The 24157-nt window shown below is 37.3% G+C and overlaps 1 protein-coding gene across 2 annotated transcripts in view; it reads right to left on the bottom strand.

The window, feature by feature from the left end:
- LOC150092911 (malectin-A) overlaps positions 1–24157 on the bottom strand; it is a 168109-nt gene that overhangs the window by 45192 nt on the left and 98760 nt on the right. For both annotated transcript variants that reach the window (XM_090413265.1, XM_090413266.1), the window contains exon 3: positions 2928–2985. In XM_090413265.1, coding sequence (XP_090269391.1) covers positions 2928–2985 — 58 coding nt within the window. The remainder of the gene's footprint in view (positions 1–2927; positions 2986–24157) is intronic.

The raw sequence follows: 24157 nt of genomic DNA, 5'->3' as shown, positions 1-24157 counted from the left end.
ACTTATGTACTATAACGAGGTGACAAATACCTTGGACAGGGGAGATACGTATATAGTGGTGTACTTGGATTTTGCAAAAGCTTTTGAAACTGCCACATGACAAGCTGTTAAATAAACTGAAACAGATGGGATTGGAAAACAGACTTCTGAGTGAGATCGGTGACTGGCCCTGTCAGATAGATATCAGAAAGTTGTACATGGATTTGCCCTTCCAAAAGAGAAAGGTCACCAGTAGTGTGCCACAGGGGTCAGTTTTGAGACAACTGTTGTACAATTCATATATTAATGATACTAGAATGGGTTTAACTAGTGAATATGCAGCTGTTTGCAGATGATGCAAAATTGGGGAGAGCAATGCAGAGTCAAGCAAATGTTATGGCCTTACAGGAGAACTTGAAGAGAATGCATGAATGGGCAAATAAATGAAACTATCAGTTCAATGTTGCAAAGTGTAAGGTTTCGAAATTTGGTAAGCAACGATGGGATGCAAAGTATACATTTGGTGGGAAAACTTTAAAGGAGGTAGAGGAGATGAGAGATCTGGAAGTGGTAGTGGTGGACAAGGACCTAAAATTCAGAGGCCACATTCCACAAGTTGTGAAGATATAATGGATGATCCTGACATGCAGAAATAAAGAGGTTGATGCCATTGTAAGGCCATGATTAGGCCTCATATGGATTATTGTGCACAGATTTAGTCACTGGGTTTTCATGGTGACGAGGATAATATGTTAGTAAGGGTCCAGAGAAGATTCACAAAGGTGGTCAGTGGTCTTTGAAATGTGGAGTACGTGAACAGATTGAGAGAATGTAAATTGCAAAGTCTCGTGAATAGTAGGAGGAGGATATGATTGAGACATATATGCTAATCAGGAATTGTTATCAGGTTGACATGGAAGAGATTTTTCATAGAATTGGAGGGGGGGGGGAAGAGACAATAGCCCATCTATTTATCCATTGAATCTATTTAAGGCACGGTTGGATAAGCACTGGGTGCAATAGCGTGCACCTCCTGCTGTGAGTCGCTGGCTCCATGGAGGTCAGATGTTAATAATATAATAATATCTCAAAATTAAATCCTTAGGTACACATATAACTACACGAGTGCATTTTTGAATTCTGACTGGCTCAGAAATATTGCCATTATCCCTGAAGTGGAACCCTAGGAAACAAACAATCGAAAAACATTTAGGAATCAGTATAATGCAACATTTTGGGAAAATAAATACTTCTTTCTCAACTTTCGAAGTTTTAACATCCATTATTAATGGTCACTACATATTCCATCACAAGGTAAGAAATAAGTTAATTACTGCTGCATCTTTATCTTTGACTGCTGCCACCATTAACAGGTAATTGACAAAAGACATTTGTAATGATGAGCATTCCTTGATGGCTGCAATCCAGGTTACATACAAAAAACTATTTACGATATAAAACAGAATCAACATTACATAAATAACACTGACAAATCAAAACTCCTTTACTGATTTTTTTTACTCATCAGCTAAATATTCTCACTCATTACAGAGGAGCAGATAGCTGCATTTTTCAAGCCCTGTATATTATAGAGTTCAAACTAGTTAAAGGAATATACCTTCAATACATTACATCAAGCCTGTAGAAAATTAGGATTTGATTTATGACAGCTCACATAAGGACAGTTTTCCAGGAACGAAGTAGGTTGTAAAAGCTGGAGTCTGCTGTACTGTGTTCAATATGTATCTGTACAACATTATTGTATCCTGATATATGCAATAACCCAACTTTATCCCTGAAGTGGATAAAGTGTGTACAACTGAACATAAGGATTGAAGAATATATAAATAACCTCTAAAGAATGACTTAATTCAGTATTTTGAAGTTGAATAAGCCATGCAGAAGGTAAAAATTATTTTTATAATTTTGCAGTACAAATGGGACTCAAAATAATACAAGAGAATTTGAGGGTAATATATCAAATGATAATAATCAATCTATTATTGAACAAAATGTGCTGCAGCAAAAATCTGCACAGCCATCACTCTTATGGAGATCATGCGAAAGAAGACTAATGACCATTAAAACAATATTTTACACAGTGATATATCATCATCATGTATATCCAAAATGCCTTCTAACGACTTATACACTGACTGCAAAGAACAAAAGCAACAAATCAGCAGAGTAATGAGTCATATGAGATGAATACATCTAGAGGACACATTTGGAAAGAGTTTGTTTTCTGTGAAGTTTGATGAAATAACATTATGGTGTAGCTGTTTCACATTATTAGGACTAGTCCTGTTACTTGCAATAAATGGAAACCAAAGACCGGTCAATCATGCTCTAAACAATTCTACTTTATGTGCATTACTGAAATTCTTTGCAAGAAATCTCTAACAATAATATCCTATGATATTTATCATTCAATTGATAATACCTGCTTGAGAGCAATAATATAGAAAATGGCTTTGGCTAATCAGAGCCTGTCAAATGTAGAAAGTATGTAGAGTAGAAATTCAAAACTATAAAAAGATAGGTAGTCCACTATATTCTGTGGGCGATCTATCTACTGCTTAGAGAGAGCACAAGATTCTTGAGTATACATAAAAAACAATGGAGAGTGAACGTTAACAAACTGCATGAGTTATTAAGGTTTGTGGCTATATCCAGTTTTAAGTCCATGCTCCTGCCAAACTAGTCTGTTCCCACATATAAGTGTGTGTGTGTATATATATATATATATATATATATATTTTTTTTTCTTCAAGAAACAGTGTGTGAGCGTGTTTGATATGAATCCTATCCGCATTCAAGATGTAGTTGTAAAATGATTGTACATTTAGCATCATTGGTAGGCTATACATAACAAAAGAAGTTGCAAAATATAAGAAACTCTCAATAACCCTATACCACTAACAAAAATGTAAAATATATAAACATACCATTAATAGTTCCTCGAATAACAAAAATTGCATTCACCTTAGGATTGTCTCTGTAACCCTAGAACAAAGAACTTGTAATAAGAAATATTATGATATATCAATTTTTTTATTAGGACAAAAAAAAATAATTTAAAAATTTGATTTACTATGTAAATTTTAAATCTGTTTAAATAATTACAATTTAATTTATTATTTTGTTTTCAGCATCAGTATTCTGTTCGCAACATGTCTGGAAGAATTACAACCAATTGTGAACTAGTTTGCTTAATAATATAAACTGTTTATTATTAAGCAAATAATAAACAGTTTATATTTCATAAACTAATACAGACAAAATATGATGCTTTCAGTCATAGATGCAGAAATTTACAAAATTTTTGCCACAGAGTCAAAGTTTCCAAGCATGTTAGATGTAGCATTAAAATGTTTCAGTGCAACAGAAAACATAACAGCTTAATTCAAGGTTTCTGTTACTATGCATAAGAAATTAATGCAGGTATACAGACAGGATCCACTTATATGACATATAAGACAGTTAAGTTAATTAGCCTTTGGGCTTATTATTGTAGTAATATAAGACAGTTTTTGTAAACTGGTCCTATGTTAGAAAAAATAAAATAAGCACTAAACAAGCAGTGGATGTAGAGATTACAGGATTCAACTAGTGCAGACAGATCATGACAACACATTTCTTGACCATGCTACTTTCTCTGAGCAGATTACCTTTCACATTAATGTGGAGAGTCAGTTGCTAAGGTTATTTTTATTGCTACAGACATTGTTACTGCTAAAGACAGTGTCTAGCAATAACATTTCTGAGTCTTAAACCATTTAATATAGTAATGCTGTAGTATAAAATTTCTTTATCCACCTGTTTGTGTCCAACAACATAGATATCATTTAACCTTTAGAGCTTGCTATCTGAAGTGCAAGTGCATATTTAGGAAGTTTTGCTGGGCCACTGATGGTCAGACACAGCTTTATATCAGTAGCAAATTGCATTGACAAATAAACTGTATGATAAATGATGAGTAACTCTTAGATTAGACTTCAACATTCAGGGCTTAAACACTGATGCTGAATAAATGCACAAGAGGAGATAGGAAGGTGAAGCTGACATCCAACATGTGCAGGCACTGATAACTACTAACAAGGAGTGCAAAAAGTTAACATCCAACCTGCTATTCAGGGAGATGGAACAGAATGGAAGTGAAAGACAACAGTGTATTCTCCAGTTTCAGTAACGAAATATTTTGTTGCTGGAGAATGATCATAATTTTGAATGAATTTGTGTTAAAAGCTATGAACTGCAAGTCTGAGATACTCAGTAAGAGAAAGAAAGATCCAAAATGCTTTAATTCAAGATACATTTCAGCTATAATTTTTATAACTAAACGGACCACATTTTGTACTTAGTTATCTGATTAACATCAATTCCACTTTTATCATACGAGGGTGGTCTGAAAAATTTTCTGCCTAACAATAAAAAAATGAATTTATAATTTCAAAATTATTTTATTTTTCAATATAATCTCCCTCAAGACTAACACATTTATTCCAGTGATGCTCCAGCGCCTTTATCCATCCCTGTGGTGGTTTTCAGTAAGATTTGCAAAATACTCCTCCACAGCTGCAATCACCTCTTGATTTGAAGAAAAACACTGACCAGCGAGGAAGAGTTTTAAGTTTTGGGAAGAGATAGAAGTCAGACGGAGTCAAATCTGGATAATAGGGTGGATGGTCCAAAAATTCATAGTGCAGATCCCTTAATTCCCATTACCAAAACATCTTTGTGGGCAGGTGCATTGTCCTGATGAAAGATGATTTTTTACTTCTACAAATCGCATTTTTTTCTCGTGCATTTTTTGTCTAGTCTGATTAAAAGATTGGAATAATATTCCCAGTTATCGTTTTACCCTTTTCAAGATAATTAATAAACAAAATCAATGATATAGGAAAGGATTTGAGAGGAAGTGTTCACTTGTTTGCTGATAATGCAAAGTTGGGTAGAGCAATTGTGAGTGCACAGGATGTCAAAAGTTTACAAGATGATTTGGATAGTTTGGAGGACTGGGCTAGGAAAAATGGATGTCAATTTAATGTGGCAGAGTGTAAGGTTATGCACTTTGGGGTGAAAAGAATAGCAGCAGTATATCGCATTGGTGGAACCGTACTCCAGGAGATTGATGAGGCCAGGGATTTGGGAGTGTTGGTGGATAGGGAATTGAAGTTTAGGGGGCACATTGCAAAAGTGACTAAAACAACTCACCAAATCACTTGGCTTCTGAAAAATACTTTAACCTGCAGAGGCAAACAAGTTGTTGTTCCTCTGTATCGAGCCTTGATAAGACCCCATCTGGACTACTGTGCCCAGTTATGGGCACCAGGGTTTCTTTGTGATGGAGAGGAAGTGGAGAGGATCCAGAGACGAGTGACCAAGATGATAGCAGGTCTGTGGAATGAACCTTATGAGAATAGGTTGAAGATTTGTGGGTTGCAGAAATTGGTCGATAGGCGAAGGAGGGGTGATATGATTGAGACATTCAAATTACTGAAGGGTTTCTATAAGATTGTTCCAGAAAATATTTTTGAAAATATGACTGGTGGTGGGAGGACTAGGGGCCATGAATGGAAGCTGGGCAAGAGCATGGTTGACAAGGGTGTTAGAGCTAGGTTTTTTACTTGGAGAGTAGTGAATGAGTGGAATAAGCTTCCAGAGTCTGTTGTGGGTGCTACGACCATGAATGAGTTCAAGGCAAGGTATGATAGATACTGTGTCAATGTCGAATAGTTGTTCTTGATATGATGTTAGGGCCTCCATCGATGAGTCTGTCGACTCCTTGGAGTTGCCCGGAACAATAATAACAATAACAAAATGCCCTTAGCATCCCAAAACACTGATGCCGTGACCTTTCCTGCTGATGGAACAGACTTTGTCTTCTTTCACACTGAACAACTGCTTCTATCCACTGTTTGGATTCTGGTGTGTAAAGGTGAATCCAAGTGTCATCCATAGTAATAAATCGATGCAGAAAATCAGTTTTATTCTTGTTAAAATGCTCCAAGCACTGTTCAGAGATTTTCATGCGAGTGCATATTTGATCTGCTGTGAGCAAGTGCATCACCCATCTTGAGGAAAGATTTTTTGTTTGCAATTCTTCATGCAAAATATATCCTACACGTTCTTTTGAAATGCCTATAGTCTCAGCAATTTCACACATTTTGAGTCGCTGGTCATCAAATACCACATCATGCACCTGATCAATGATTTCTGGTGTTATTACGCTTTTTGGAAGTCCTTCACATGGATCATCTTAAAGGCCGGTACGGCCATAAACTTTTATGAACTTCTATGGAATTTCTTTTGGCATTAAACCTTCTTTTACAAAGAAATTTATAACCAATTTTATATACAAAGAATTAATTGAGTATTTACACAATACTCAATTTTATTCATTTCAAGGGATAGAGACAACACTTTTGCTTCAGACAGCTGTATAAAACAAACTACTTGATAGAATGACTTGCAATTTCACACGGATGCTTATGATAGATGTACCAACTTAGAAAAAAAAAAATCTTGCCGATAGCATTGTCATCTATGATCGAGGCCAAGAACTTTTCAGACAACTCTTGTATAACAACATTTACATATTGGTTAATATTCATTTAATTTAATGGATTAAAAAAAAAAACAGATCCTTACAATTCAAAATTAAACACTAATTAAATACTCAATATATCATGTTACAGAGACATTACAGAACAACAGAAGATGGGGATGTATAGGATGGGGTTGGTGAGATGGATAGGAGGGTGGTTGATGGAAAATATCAGAGAGTAGTTTATTCAGCAGTAGAATCCAAAGAAAGACTTGCGACTAGTGGCATGCCACAGGATTCACTTCTAGGACTGCTACTGTTTAATTTGTACATTAACAATATAGGAAAGGATCTGAGAGGAACTATTCAGTTATTTGCCGATGATACAAAGTTGAGTAGAGCAATAGTTAATACAGATGTCAAAATTTTGCAGGATGATTTGAATAGATTGGCAGACTGGGCAAAGGAGATGGATGTCAGTTTAATCTGGCAAAGTGTAAGGTCATGCATTTTGGGATAAAAGATTACCAGCTGTATACCATTGGTGGAACTGTACTCCAGGAAACTGATGAAGCCAGAGACTTGGGAGTGTTAGTGGACAGGGAGTTGAAGTTTAGGGGGGTAGATAGCAAAAGTGGCTGAAGCAGCTCATCAGATTACTTGTTTACTGAAGAATACTTTGACAAGCAGAGACAAGCAGGTTACTGTTGCTCTTTATTGAGCCTTGATAAGACCCATCTTGACTAGTGCACACAGATCAGGGCACCAGAGTTTCTTGGTGATGAGGAGGTGGTGAAGATCCAGAGGGAAGTAACCAAGATGGTAGCAGGTCTATGGAATGAACCTTACAAGAACAGGTTGAAGATTTGTGGGTTACAGAAACTGGTTGATAAGCGAAAAAGGAGTGACATGATTGAGATGTACAAATTACTGAGGGAATTTTACAAGATTAATTTAGAGGAAATTTTTCAGAACAGGTCTGGTGGTGGGAGAAGTACTGGCTATCCATGAAAACTGAGTAAGAGTGTAGTTAGCAAGGGTGTTAGAACTAGATTTCTGGCTTGGAGAGTAGCGAATGAGTGCAATAGTTGTCAGTTTGTTGTGGGTGCCATGACTGTGAATGAGTTCAAAGCAAAGCATGAGAGACAATGCGCAAATGTTGGATAGTTCTTAATATGATGTTTAGGGTCTCCCTGGAGTAGCCCGTAATAATAAGAATAACTTCATATAGGCAAAACAGAAGAATGAGGAAATAGAGACTAAGCCCAGTGTTTTGGGGTAGGAGGGAATGCTCTGTGTGAGCTGTAGCCTTGGCTGTCAGGTGGAAGACATTATCATATTAAGTTTTTCAGATTCTGGGGAAAGGTAAAAGCCATCACACTTACTGAAGTTTTTCAGAATGTCTCACAATTCTAAGAAAAACCTTTCAGATTTAAACCTGTTTCAATTCAGCAGTGCTATTTTTATTCTTATAGATTCCATAAAAAAGAAGAAAAGGAAATTGAATTGGACATATCCCGAGAGGAAATGGAATAATCAGAGATGCCATTGAAGGTAAAATAGAAGGAAAAAGACTTAGAGGAAGAGTGAGGAAAACAATGCTAGATGACATGCTGAATGGAAACAGATACATAACCTTGAAAGAGAAGGCTCAGAACAGATGAAAGTGGAAGGAAAGTTTTTGCTACTAAAAGAAGAACCTGCTCAATTGCAGAATACTTAAGATTTCATAAATAGTAACAAGGATATAATCTGCTGGGATTGATTGTCTGTAGCATTGACAGCATATTATTATTATTTACACATATCCATGGAGTCAGGAAATTCACTGCGGGAGATTCTACTCTCACATGCACAGCCATCGTAGCTTGACTTAAATGTATTCACTGTCTCTGCACTCACCACACTCTCAGGAAAGGCATTCCAATCATTCAACAATCGCCATGCAAAAAATCTACTCCTCACTCTCTTGCTCATATCCACCTTATACAGCTTCCAGGGATGGTTTCTCATTCTTTCTGTCTCCAGATATTCTATGAAAAATCTCATCCACACTAATTTAGTAATTACCACTTACATGTTTCAATCATGTTTTCTCTCTTCCTTCTATCCACTAGGCTCTGAAATTTGCATTCTCTCAATCTGTTCTCACATTCCACATACCAGAAATCAACTTAGTCATTCATCTCTGAACCCTCTCCAACATCTTATCATCCTTTTGAAAACCTGCCAACCAAATCTATGCACAGTAATCCACATGCAACCTGATATTTATACACTTCAGTGTACTGATTATCTCCACTCATCTTGTGCTTTTTCTTCCAGGCTGCACACTTCACCTCTTCAGTCATCCATTTTACACCTAACCTACTTTATTTAATTTCCTGACCTTTTGGAACAGATTTAGTCAAATGCTTCTGCCCGATAATTCCTTAGTAGAGACCAAGCAGCAGTGATTTCCTTCCTCTGCAATTCTTCATTTCATGATATTGCTGCAAGCTGGTTCCTGAATTTGCTATAATCACCCACCTTACAGTTCCACATAACTCTTTCTCACAAAAGTCCTAATCTGGCTGCCACCGAAGTGATCATGGCATGGTCGCTCTCACCAATTGGAGGATGGTGTGACACTTCATTTACAACAATATCTTCTGATGAGATAATCAAATCCAAGACCCTTGATTCACATGTGGCCTCTGTTATATATTGCTTAAGGTAATTATCCCTTAAATTAATTTCCTGACCTTTTGGAACAGATTTAGTCAAATGTCTCTGCCCGATAATTCCTTAGTAGAAACCAAGCAGCAGTGATTACCTTCCTGTGCAATTCTTCATTTCATGAAATTGCTGCAAGCTGGTTCCTGAATTTGCTATAATCACCCACCTTACAGTTCCACATAACTCTTTCTCACAAAAGTCCTGATCTGGCTGCCACCAAAGTGATCATGTCATGGTCGCTCTCACCAACTGGAGGATGATGTGACACTTCATTTACAACAATATCTTCTGATGAGATAATCAAATCCAAGACCCTTGATTCACATGTGGCCTCTGTTATATACTGCTTAAGGTAGTTATCCCTTAAAAACTGAAGAAATTCATTCTCTTTGGTTCCTGATGCTGTCTCATCATTCCAGTCTATATTACCATAATTGAAATCACCCATAATGACCACTCTTTTCTTATTAGTCAGACCAATTTGTCTAAACGTTTTCTTCTCACTGCCTTTCATATTACAGGTCTATATCATATCACAAACATCCATGCCCATAGTAGGTGGGCATGGATGTTTGTGACCGACTGTGAAAATATTAGTGATGGTGGTGGACGGTAGATGGCGTTGCGGTTAGTTCTAGTTGGAGACAGAGAGTTGTAGAATAGGTGCCCTACCTCAATGATTAGACAGAATGATAATATCATTCTGTCTGCCTCCACTTCACTTCACATGATACTGCCTCAAAACCACTGTCAATATTTGCTCCTGACATCTCCGCCCTAGATGGGCACAACTCCTCTGCCATCATCAATAACACTCCTCCTCCCTTTTTGCTGTCTGTCTTTGCAAAACACTACATATCCTTCCATCTCTATTCATGTCAGAATGTCATTTTCATTCAACCATGTCTCACTTATACCAACAATTTTTGGGGAAATTAACTAACAACGACACAATTTCATTCCCCTTGTTTTGAATACTTCCATTTGTAAACAGACACACTAGCTCATTTCTGTTTCTATAACAAGTCCCAATAACCTCACTTCTCGGATATGACTTCTCTACACTCTCCCTTATCTATTCCTCTCTATCATCACTGATACTACACCCATTCCCACACCTAAATATCACCCCCATATCGTTGACTGTCTTAATCCTTTCTTGCACACTCACATATTTTCTTCTTCTTCTGCAGCTTGTCCCACTTAAGTAGGATGACTGTTTGTGGTGAGTCTCCTCCACATCCTCCTGTCTTAGGCTGTAACCACATCCAAGTTCTTCATCCTCAAGTCCTCCTCGACCAGCTCCCCCCGCATCTCTTCTTTGGCTACCCATGCTTCCTCCTCCCCTGCACATCCATCTGCATGACCATTCTTCCCACATATTCATCCTCTTTCCTCATCATGACCAAACCATCTCAACCTTGCCTCTTGTATCTTCACTCCTAAGGTCATAACTTTCACCATTCTCCTCACATAGTCATTTCTCAAGACAATCTGTGACTTTTTGGTCACACCACACATCCACACCATTCTTCTTGCATATTCATCTTCTCTCATCACATGACCAAACCATCTCAACCTTGCCTCCTGTATCTTCACTCCTAAGTTCATAACTTTCACGGTTCCCCTCACATAGTCATTTCTCAGACGATCCTTTTTGGTCACACCGCACATCCACCTAAGCATTCTCACCTCTGCTACTTCCATCCTACTGATGTCATTTTTCCTTAGGGCCACAGTTTTCATAGCATATGTCATAGCTGGTCTCACTACTGTCCTATAGATTTTGTCTTTTTAGATTGATCAGCACCCTCTTATCACACAGCACTCCAGCCATCTCTCTCCAGTTCCTCCATCCTACTTGTAACCCGAATCCCACTTCCTTCTCAGCCTCTCCATCCTCTTCCACTGTTGAACCTAAGTAGATAAAAAGTCACTAACCATCCTGATGACATTTCCTTTTAGCTCCAGATCTGTCTCCTGGCTGCCATCCACTTGGCAACACATATACTCTGTCTTACTTCTGCTCAGTCTCATACAGCTCTCTCTTCTAGTACTTTCCTCCATCTTCCAGTTTAGCTGCCACTTCTTCTCTTGATTTTGAACAGAGCAAGATGTCATCCGTATACAACGTTGTTCAAGGAGCATCTTCTCTCACCTCTTCCGTCACCACCTCAATCACAATATTAAACAGGAACGGACATAATGCTGACCCCTGATGCAAGCCAACTGTCACTTGAAAACTTTCTGCCTGTCCAAGGCAGGTCCAAACTCTTGTCTTTGCATTTCTGTACATCTTCTGCACCAACCTGATATATTTCTCTGGTACCTTCTTCTCCCTCAGACACCTCCAGACTTCTTGCCTTGGCACTCTATTGTACGCTTTCTCCAGATCTATAACCATCAGATATAGCTCCAGTTGTTTCTCTCAAAACTTTTCCATCATCTGCCATAACCCAAAAAAGATAGCATCTGTCGTTGATTGACCAGGCATGAAGCCAAATTGCTCCTTTGCAATTTCCACCTCATTCCTCAATCTTCCATCAAGAACCCTTTCTAGTATTTTCATTATGTGGGGCATCAACTTTATTCCTCTGTAATTCTTACAGTCTTGTGCATCCCCTTTACCCATGTAGATGGGGACAAGAGTACTTTCCCTCCACTCCTCGGGTATATTTTACTGTTGGCAAACTTTTATGAACAGGTCCCACAGCAAGTCAATTCTCTCTTCTTCCAGTGCCTTCCATGCCTCTGCTGGGATCCTGTCATGGGCCCACTGATTTTCTATTCTTCATCCTCTTCATGACCTCCGTCACTTCATTCTACCGATGTCCTGCACCATTCCCTCATAAGGCTACCCATTTTCTTTGTGAGTCCTCACATTTTCCTCCTTCAAAAGTCCTTCAAAGTATATTCTCCATCTGTTTCTTATATCCACATCCCTCCTTAATACTCTTCCTCCAGAGTCTTTGATTTGCCTCACATGTAAGATGTCCTTTGATGCCTTATTCTACATTTTGCCAAGTGATAAATTTTTCTCTGTCCTTACTTCGTTTCTAATTGTTCATAAAGATCTTGATATGCCATGGCCTTCACTTGTGCAACAACTCTCCTGGCTTCTCACTTTCTATCTCTCTCTCTTACTCCTCCTCTCTGTCCTCTTCCACTCGACTCGTCTCACTTCTGCTTTGCCTTCCTCTTAGCTGTCACTGCCACTTGTACATTATTCCACCACCAACCAACCCTCCTTCTGCTCTCTAATCTTTCCAGATGTTTCACCAAGCACCTCGATTGCACTGCTCAGAATTGCTTTTGAATTATGTGTCCACCAATCTTGTACACTTTCTAGTCCATCTGAAATCCTCTCTAACACCCTCCCCTAAAAACGGTTCCTCATACTATCTTCTTTTAAGCGACACCACTTAATTGTCTTCACTCCATTGCTTCCAAAGGTTATCTTCAACCTTATTTTAAAGTCTCCATACAGCAGCCGGTTTTGCTCTGTGCCACTTGATCTGTTGGGTTTATCTTACAATTTGTCACTTCCTTAAGATGTTTTCTTATAGTAAAAATAGTCAATCTGTGAACTGTTGTTACCACTTCTAAATGTTATCAAATGTTCTTCCCTCTTGTAGAAAAATGAGTTCACAATTGCCAGATCAAACGCTACTGTGAAATCCACAAGCTTCTCTCCTTCCTGGTTCATCATTCCCACTCCATGGCCACCATGCACCCTTTCACAGTCCCTATTCTGTCTTCCCATGTGTCCGTTCAAGTCTCCTCTGACAATCATGAACCTGTTTTCTTCCAGTTCCCTCATCTCTTCATCTAGCATGTTCCAGAACTCATCTTTCTCCTCTGCTGTACAGCCAACTTGCAGAGCGTATACACATAAGACTACCACTTGCTCTTCTCCAATCCCCAGTTTCATTCGCATGATCTTGTCGTTCTTACTACTTTGCTCTTCATTCTGCCACACATTACAATTTCGACACCATTTCTTCCCTCTTTATTTACTCCAGAGTTTCAGAACTCATCTTTCTCCTATGTTGCACAGACAACTTGCAGAGCGTATACACATAAGATGACCATTTGCTCTTCTCCAAGACCCAGTTTCATTCACGTGATCCTGTTGTTCTTCCTGCTTCACCCTTCACTCTGCCACACATCACAATTCAGACACCATTTCTTCCCTCTTTATTTACTCCAGAGTACAACAATTTATAACCATCTCCCAGTTTCTTCGCCTTTTCTCCCTTCCACCTTGTCTCCTGCACACATAAAATGTCCAACTTCCTCTTCTCCTTCCAGTCATGCTTCCAATATTCAATGTTCCCACTCGCTCTCTCGCAACATTCTCTCTCCAAATCTACTCCTGAAATGATTACACTTTTCACACAGAGTCCCTCTGTCCACCCTATGTTCCTTCTCTTTCATTCTCTCGAATTGTGCCACTCACTTATCCATTCACACACTTACTCTTCCACAACACCTCGTTTCCTCAGGGGTTACATTTACTTCAGTCATTCTCTCTTGCAGCAACAGGTTCTCCAAATGACTTACACCAAATTCAGTCAAATGTAGCCCATCTCTTTTATGCAACTCTATCTGCCCCCTCAAACTCATCTCACATATTTTCACAAAATTAACTCTTTTCTCCTCATACAACTCTGCTAGCAATGTCTTTTCTTGTTCTTCAAGGTTAACAGTGGATGCTCTTTCAGTGTGTGTACATACTACATGCCTGTGGGAGCAAGGGATCCACGAACACCAGACTAAAAGAGTGTAAGCTTTATCTTGATGTGAGCAAATAACAGTTGCTAGTTTGGTATGAGGTCTGAAAATGCACAGGGAGTATATATTTTTAAACAAAATCTCCATGCTGTCTTCTATTTTCAACATCTATTCTGGCAATACTACTTTAATATCAAAAATTAATCACATATATCACACCTTATTAGACAAAAGCTATGCCCAAAGAAATTAACAAAACAGAATCCTCAATGCAAAACCTTTTTCTTAACAATGTGAATATACCCCTCCCCCAACACACAAAAGGGTGAGAACTTATTACAGATTAGTATTGTAGGTACTCTAAAATTTAAATACTCAGAAACCTTGTTATAGAACCCAAACATGAACTTTCATTAAGCCACTTCATGCCTATAACAAGCAGAGTGGCAGTAGTCTAGTAAGCAATGAAATTCAACTCCAACCTAAAGACATTCACAAATATTCACACTTTGTTGGTTGGAAAAAAGAGATGCTATCCACTCAGAACCAAGTTGGGGATATATATTGCACAAGACAGCAACTTTTAAAAATACATCCAAATTACAACTTCTATACAATCTTCATATCATCACACCAAACTAATAAATCCCTTACATACCCACCTAGAGACCAGCTTTCCATCACTAACTACTACTACTACTCATCAATTAGCTGAGAAGTTTTCAGATGATGCAGATATTGTGCAATTAATAGATAACTTCAGAAAGAATTGAAGCAAGAGCAGGACAGTAATTTGATGAAAATGATTTGTAGTTCTAATTAGGAACCAATTTGATCTAGATCAATGTTCCCTCTAATTTTTTGCTATGAGTGTGCGCAGAAATTTGCCTTCTTTTGAAAAGTATGTGCGCACCCATACGAGTCACCATACTGATCATTTAAGCAAAAAAGTTAAAAGATTTTAGTTCACTCTTTACCTTCTGGTGTCAATGGGACATCAGCCAGGTCACCCCAACTCCCCACTGTGTTCCCACACATGGCAGTAGCCTCCCCAGTAAACAGTCGGAAATCACGATTCACAAGCCTTGGGCAGGACTCGATCTGGGGACTTCGTGCATGCGAGGCCAACACGATACCGACTGTACTAGATAGGATTCTAAGTACGTATATTATTACCATGACCAAGTAAGTTGTGTGACATCAATCACAGAGCTAATATAAATATTTTATATGTATTTAATATTGATCTGATTAGAAGTAAGAAATAAAGTAAAAAAAAAAAAAGATAATACTAGTAAATCACAAAACTGCTCATTTTGAAGAGCAAATACAACCATTTGTGTAAAATTTCATATAATTTTGCATTTAATTTTTTCTTGTACAGAAAATTTGAAATCATTAAACTGACTAATTATTTCTGTAGTATCATCCAGAAAATCATGATATTTAAGACAAAGGACATTACCATGTTCACTACCAAATGAGAAATCACAATGTGAAATAGAGGAGATATCAAACACTGATCACTCTTGTATCTCATTCTCAAGAAATCTATCCTCTAAATGTGCACATAAACAATTTATAAAATTTAACAGGGGCCTAGTATCTAATGTGAAATAGAGGAGATATCAAACACTGATCATTCTTGTATCTCATTCTCAAGAAATCTATCCTCTAAATGTGCACATAAACAATTTATAAAATTTAACAGGGGCCTAGTATCTACTGGTTCAGTCTCTTCTTGTTTAAGTAAAGCATTTACTCTGTCACTCCAGCAAGAGTCACCTTCTAAATACTGATTCCTGATTTTGTTAATCTTCCCTCTGGCAAAATGATGACTGTCTAGTGGTGTAAAGTTACTCCTTTTTTAAGGTTTTGCACAGGGAAGCCATTTCTTCAAAAACATCACTTAAAACATTAACAGCTACTTTGAATGTCACGTTAGTCAATTTATTGTGACAATAGTTAACCACGGGATCATTTGATTTGTCTTTTTCAAAATATGTGATCAGTCCTTTATAGTTTCTTATTATTACCTGTAATGCAAAATGTCTGGATAGCCACCGCACTTCATTGAGTGGTCTGAAGGCAACAGCTTCATTTTCAGATGCCTCGACAATTTCTTTAAATTTATGTCTTTTCACTGTGGAACGAGAAAAGAGTGTGTACACTGTTCTCATTAACGTATCAATATGTCTGATTAGTTTAATTTCCGTATCACAGATCCTCACGGTGAGCTACACAGTGTTGCTGGACAAGATGTGGAACTTCTAATTTTAGTTTTGCAGCGACACCATTAACTTTGCCCAGCATCACTGCGGCTCCATTAGAGGTAAACATCACCATTTTTTGAAGATCAAGTTTCTTTTCTTGATAATATTGTTTAATAGCTAACACAATGGAGGAGGCATCACATGCCTGCAACTGCATTATTACACCAAAATATGTTTTATATTCATAGAAAGGGGGATGGTAAATCCCTTTATGTTTTAAAAGCCAGGTACGAAACTCAGATCGAAATACTATCCAAGTGATCATTTATACTTGGGCCTGCTGATAGTTTTTCGGCATGAAATTCTATGGATTTCGATCCGAGTTTCGTACCCGGCTTTTAAAACATAAAGGGATTTACCATCTCCCTTTCTATTAACAATTTCGGCAGTAAAATAGCCTTTTGGCTTTTTAAATTTGTAATGTTTTATATTCATTACAATCTTTAGGTCTAAACTTAAAATAGAGAATGAGACATTTGTTAACAGTTATATCAGTGATTTCATCAATGGTTAAGGTGTGAAAATTTGCAGATGCAATTTGCTCAAACATGTCATTTTCAACAATTAAACTGATTGTTTCCAGAAACTCAAATGCATAATTTTTGATTTGCCAGCTGTCTGGAAGTTGAACATACTTTTCCATATGTTCATTAATATGTTGAACCAAAAGTAAAGAGTTATTCATCTTAACAACTAATAAGACACTGTCAATAAGAACTTTAATCTACTCTGGGTTTGATCGTTTTCTCTCTCGGTCATCTGAACTTTCACGTAGCATACGCAGTACTCCTGTAGCTGGCAATGAACAATTTTGTTGCCAAGTTCAAACTTCTTTCTATTAGCAAAATCCCCAGCAACCTTTGCATCACGACAATAAATACAAGCAACACCAATTGTAGCATCATACATAAATATTTCACGCAGCTGAATGTTTATCAACTCACGAGCTTTTGGCGTAGCAGTTTTCACTATTTCATCCAGCCATTCACTTTTAAAGCAGCTAACAGTTCGTTTTCGCTTCGCACCTTTTGCTTCCTTTGAATTTGACATGGTGCATCAGTTTTTTGCAATTTTGTTATTTGAAGAATGCTTTTTATTGTTTTTATAAATTTACAAATGTACACTATTCACTGAATAACTTGGCAAGGCAAAAGCTGAACCAACACTAGACATTGCCAAGGGCAACACAAGAGCTAAAAGATATGCCTAGAGGCTAGATTTAATTAACTTGGTTGTATCTCAATGCGTGTACATGAATGTTATTATTTAGTCTACTATTTTAAAATTCCTTTTAAAAATTAGAGAATTTTGAAACGTTACAATATTTTTAATTGAACTCTAATTTAAGTTTTTAAAAGTATTTAATTATTTTTATTAAAATAACGAAACCATTGTTTTAATTCGTCATGATCTTGAACTAATTTGATCAGCCAATCACGTTTGGGAATTTTCCATGAATCAGGCCCTGAGATGTAAACAAACCGCACGGCATGCTATATGCTACTTAAAAATTACAATTTAAGCCACACCCCTTTCACCTTGGCATCAAATCACTAGCCTCAAATAGGGTTACCGTTAATAATTTATAAGTTTTGTGCAACTTCGATAATGTAATAAAAAATGCGAGGTTATAGGCTTAAGCGTTGCCGAGTTACTGTATTTTTTAAAGAATTTATAGGTTAATGTTTAGGTGGAACTTCTTTAATTAAAAAATTTTAATTTCATCTTGAAAATCTAGTGTGCACATATTTTTTGCTTTGTGCGCTAGTTGTAAAACGTGTGCGCGTGCACATGCGTAGAGCTTAGAGGGAACATTGATCTAGATCATATCACATACCAGAAAAATAACAAATGGACATCAAAGACTACTAGGTTAACTTCAAGCTGCAGAATAAATAATACCAATAAGCATAAAACTGTACTTTCCATCCTAAATCATCCAGGCAGAGGATTCCAGATGGCATGCTCTTCTAAAGGACATTTTTAGCCAGACTGAAAGAACTGCCAACATCCATACAGATGTTGGGATGGTGATTGAAAAATAGATCCTATTCTAATCACTGAATTCAGTACAAAAAAAACTACCTTATTATATAAATGCAGTTTTAAACCCAAAAGATTGTTTTTTGGAATCTGATCCAACATCTCTATAACTTAAATAACCTGCCTCAAACAATCAAAAATTTAGAGACTAGTGGATATTTCATGTTTGCCTTCCTTTTGTGTCTGAGGGACAAGCAGCCTACTGCAAAATATTACTTTAATAATTAAATAAATTTAGTTAATTCTACAAGATGCTTATTTCTTTCTATTAAAGACAGTATAAAAATATAGTATAGTATATAAGGTAACACAAAAGAGGAGTCAACTCTGGATAACGAACAGTCAAAACAAGACTCAAAGATTGTAATCTTTATGAAATAAGTATGGAAAGATGGTTCCAAAAGACAGCAGTAGAAGGAACAAATGAACAGGGAGAAAAATTTGTTCTGTAGGTTTGGAGTTTGATTTAAGAAGTGCTGTTTATTTAATAGATATAATTTAATATAATTATAAAAAATATAAATATTATTTAATAAAATATAAATATAATATAAACAGTGCATATAATTTAATAGATTTAGAGACAACTGGAGGTATATTAGTGATGTCTAATGAACAATGACTTTGTAAACATCTGAAGAAAATGCATGGAGCAGAAACTGAATCATTGTATAAAGGAAAGTGGAATGAATGGGAGTGTCAATCAACTTACTGCTATTTGCATTTTTGAAAATTATGGAGACAACATCCGTGTTTGAATAAAAACTTTAGTTTAATATAACTAAAATCTACATTCGACGTTTCGCCCTTTATGTCAAGGTCATCTTCTGGAGCATACAACTATACACATAAAACAAGCTACACTACAATCAACTGGTTTGTTAAAGATACTGACCAACCGCTGCAACAATTGTTGGCCTGACCTCTAGTGAAAAAAAAAAAAAAAATTATACATCAATGCTAGAGTCCTATTATTAGTGTTATCTGTTGGTTGTAGAAATACATTGGGCATAACAACAAGTCTCTATCTATATACATATATTCACATCATGATTATACTTGTACATTCCAGCCAGTTGGTATGGAATGATTTCTAATACTAGCTGAAGAATGGCTAGAGTCCTGACTTATGTTGGATCTTATATAATAGGTAGGCTGAATGTGTGCCATCCAGATCCTTGGAATTTTCATGCCATCTTTGTTGTTGTTGTTGGTGATTTATCAGGATTTCGCAGTGTTCTTTAAATTTCCTTTCATACTAGGTTTTTGTGTGGTGTAAAGAGCGGGTGCAATTCCAGTTGATTTGGTCTAAGGTGTTGAGAGCACGTGGTCCGAGAGGCCTGCTTCACCATAATGGTTATATTTAATGTGTTCTTTCTTGTGTGTAGGGATTGTCCGTCCTGTTTCACCTATGTACGGTAAGTTACAGGTGCAGTGGATGCAATGGACTCCAGGATGTGCTAATGGGAGGAGATGATCCTTAGAGGAGTTGAATATGGTTTTAAGTTTAGTGGGCGGTTTAAAGGTGGCATTGAGGTTATAATGTTGTAAGATTCTGTTGATTTTTTTTTTTCTGATAACCCTTTAATGTATGGGATGGCTATGTTTTACTGTAATCTAGATTCGTTTTTGTTGTTGTTTTATGGAGTATTTTATTAATAGTATTTTTGTTATAGCCATTATTTATGAATGTGTCGCTGATGATTTTTAGTTCTTGTTTCAGGGCTTGATGGTTAGAGCCAATTGTTGTAGCTCTGTTTTTAAGAGTGTTAATGACTCCATATTTTTGTGATGGGTGGTGGTATGAATTAGCATGTATGTATTGGCCAGTGTGTGTTAGTTTTTGGAAGACCATGAAGGATAGACTGCCTGAAGGAAGACGTGTGACTAGCGTGTCTAGGAACGGGAGCGAATTTTGATTTTCGATTTCAATGGTCAATTGTATGCGTTCGTGTTGTTTTTTCAGGTGGCTAAGGAATGTGTTTAGCGTTTGTCGCCCATGCGGCCAGATTGCTAACATGTCGTCAACATATCTAAGCCAGACGGTCGGTCTTAGCGTGGCGGAATCAAGAGCCCTTTGCTCAAAGGTTTCCATGTAGAAGTTAGTGATTGGGGGGAATAGTGGTGAGCCTATGGCTGTACCTTCTTTCTGTAGGTAAAATTTGTTTTGCCACACGAAGTAACCGGACTGTAGTACGTGGGCAAAGAGGGCCGTAATGTCAGGCAGAAATTTGTTCTGTAGTAGGAGAATTGTGTCATTGATGGGGACATTAGTGAAAAGGGCAGAAATATCGAAACTGACTAGTAAGTCTTCTTTGTCGAGTGTTATGTTTTTAATTTTGTTTATAAACTGTTGTGTGTTTTTTATGTAGGTCAACATACATATGTATGTATGTTGACCTACCAACTCCTTGAGTGTTGCCGCTAATTTCTTGGCTAAGTGGTAATTGGGACTGTCTATTCCTTCTATGATTGGTCGGAGGGGCACATTTTGTGTATTTTCGGGACTCCATATATTCTGGGGGGGGGGCGTAGTGGGGTTTGAGTTTTTTAACCATGTCTGGTGGCCAAGAAGTGATGGACTTGAGTAGTTTCTCTGTTTTATCCTTTATCCTTTTTGTTGGGTTATAACTTACCAGTTTATGTGTGTTGTCATCGGCTACTAGTTGATTCATTTGAAGTACGTATGTTGACCTATCAAGGACGACAGTGGCACTGCCTTTACAAACATAATAAACATAACACTCAACAAAGACGACTTACTAGTCAGTTTCGACATTTCTGCACTTTTCACTAATGTCCCCATCAATGACACAATTCTCCTACTACAGAACAAATTTCCGCCCGACATTACGGCTCTCTTTGCCCACGTACTACAGTCCTGTTACTTCGTGTGGCAAAACAAATTTTACCTACAGAAAGAAGGTACAGCCATGGGCTCACCACTATCCCCCCAATCGCTAACTTCTACATGGAAACCTCTGAGCAAAGGGCTCTTGATTCCGCCATGCTAAGACCGACCGTCTGGCTTAGATACGTTGCCGACTTGTTAGCGATCTGGCCACACAGGTGACAAACGCTAAACACATTCCTTAGCCACCTGAACAAACAACACGAACGCATACAATTTACCATCAAAATCGAAAACCAAAATTCGCTCCCATTCCTAGACACACGTCTTCCTCAGGCAGCAGTCTATCCTTCATGGTCTACCGAAAACCGACACACACTGGCCGATACATACATGCTAATTCATACCACCACCATCACAAAAATATGGAGTCATTAACACCCTTAAAAACAGAGCTACAACAATTTGCTCTAACCAGCAAGCCCTGAAACAAGAACTAAAAATCATCAGCGACACATTCATAAATAATGGCCATAACAAAAATACTATTAATAAAATACTCCATAAAATAACAACAAAAACGAATCTAGATTACAGTAAAACCATAGCCATCCCATACATTAAAGGGTTATCAGAAAAAATCAACAGAATCCTACAACATTATAACCTCAATGCCACCTTTAAACCACCCACTAAACTTAAAACCATATTCAACTCCTCTAAGGATCCTCTCCTCCCATTAACACATCCTGGAGTCTATTGCATCCGCTGCACCTGTAACTTACTGTACATTGGTGAAACAGGATGGACAATCCCTATACGCAAGAAAGAACACATTAGACACATTAAATATAACCATTATGGTGAAGCAGATCTCTCAGATCACGTGCTCAACACCTTACACCAAATCAACTGGAAATGCACCTGCTCTTTACACCGCACAAATCCTGGTACGAAAGGAAATTTAAGGAAGCCTGTGAAATCCTGATAAATCGCCAACAACAACAATAACAAAGATGGCATGAAAATTCCAAGGATCTGGATGGCACACATTCAGCCTACCTAATATATAAGATCCAGCATAAGTCAGGACTCTAGCCAATCTTCAGCTAGTATTAGAAACCATTCCATACCAACTGGCTGGAATGTACAAGTATAATCATGATGTGACTATATGTATATAGATAGAGACTTGTTGTTATGCCCAATGTATTTCTACAACCAACAGATAACACTAATAATAGGACTCTAGCATTGATGTATAATTTTTTTTTTTTTTTCACTAGAGGTCAGGCCAACAATTGTTGCAGCGGTTGGTCAGTATCTATAACAAACCAGTTTGATTGTAGTGTAGCTTGTTTTATGTGTATAGTTGTATGCTCCAGAAGATGACCTTGACATAAAGGTCGAAACGTTGAATGTAGATTTCAGTTATATTAAACTAAAGTTTTTATTCAAACACGGTTGTTGTCTCCATAATTTTCAAAAATGCATTCGGATCACCATGTAAGCTTAAAAGAAAGGCTACTGCTCATTATTATTCGGAGTCAAGTATTTTGAGGGAGCCCTTATGGGCACCATCCGAAATGCGAGATAAATACTGACTGGACAGATTTAGATTTGCATGAAGTTAATAGCTGTTGAAAAGCGAAGTTATTCCAAGAACATAAAGGTCATCTTGCCCAGAGATTCGGGTGTTGTCAAGAAATAAGACAGGGACCGAGTTTTACTAGACTGAAATTAAGAAGGTTATCAGAACATCATATCAAAGAATAGTTTCGAAATTATAATATACAATTGCAGATATCAGTGATCTAGAAGATTTGGCGATTTGTATATTCTAATTTCGAATATACAAAAAGTTTGTCAAATGAGAAAAAGGTGTGCCATGTACTCCCATCGAAATGGAATACTGCATTTCGAGTCAACTGGAGGTCACTGATACACACACACACACACAGTAGTTCCCCTTATCTGGGGGGGGGTGATACGTTCCAAGACACTCCACGGATAGTACCGAACCCTCTATATACCATGTATTTTTCCTATTAGGCACAGTAAGAGATTAACAACTAATAATAAAATAGAACAATTATAACAACATACTGTAATAAAAGTTATCTGAATGTGAATGGAATATTAGCAACCTCAGCATACATTTTATTATTATTTATTATTTTATGAATTCGAGAACTTTCACCTTTTTCACTTAAGGGAAGCATTTTACGGCTTCTCTTTGGCATATTCGAATTGCCAGCATCACTACTCTTGTGCTTTGGGGCCATTATTAAGTAAAATTAGGTTTACTTAAGCACAAGTACTGCGATACTGCAACAGTCGATCTGATAAATGAGCACTACTCAGAACGGTGTGCAATTTAAAACTTATGAATTATCTATTACTAAAAGAAAGAGCCATATGGCTTCATTTTGGCGATGTAAAATTACATAGGCAAAGTGGATATAGATCTGACATTATTTCAAAGCCAAACGTTTGTAGAAACTATGAAAGTTTTATAAGTTGACCACCTGATAGAGCTTACGAGAATACAATCCTCGGCATCTCAGAGTTGCCTTAGCTACTTAAAATCAAGTAGTGCAAGCTAAGGCATCTTGGGATGCCAAGGATTGTATTCTTGTAAGCTCTCAGGTCAACTGACAAAGCTTTCATAGTTTCTACAAACATTCAGCTTTGAAATAATTTTGAATTTAATATTCACTTTGCTGATGTAATTATAAATTGTTTATTTTTGGAATTTTCCATTTAATATTTTCTGACCGGGGTTGATCATGAACCGTTGACCCGTGAACATACAGGATATAGTATGGCAAGGAAGGCAACGGGAACCACCTTGCTCATAGTCATTTCCCTAGTATGGTAGCATATAGCTACCCCCCCCGCTACCAGCCGTATGGCTGGTGAGTGTTCACTCAATAGGCTTTTGTGCCAAACCTAATCAAATGGCTTAGAGATAGAGAGAGCAATCACTTATTCCTCACACTGTTTCTT

Source organism: Typopeltis vanoorti, chromosome 24, assembly GCF_054136105.1.
Source record: "Typopeltis vanoorti isolate ZY-2024b chromosome 24, IOZ_Tvanoo_1.0, whole genome shotgun sequence".
Taxonomy (NCBI): Eukaryota; Metazoa; Arthropoda; class Arachnida; order Uropygi; family Thelyphonidae; genus Typopeltis; species Typopeltis vanoorti.
This window is presented reverse-complemented; position numbering and strand designations above follow the sequence as displayed.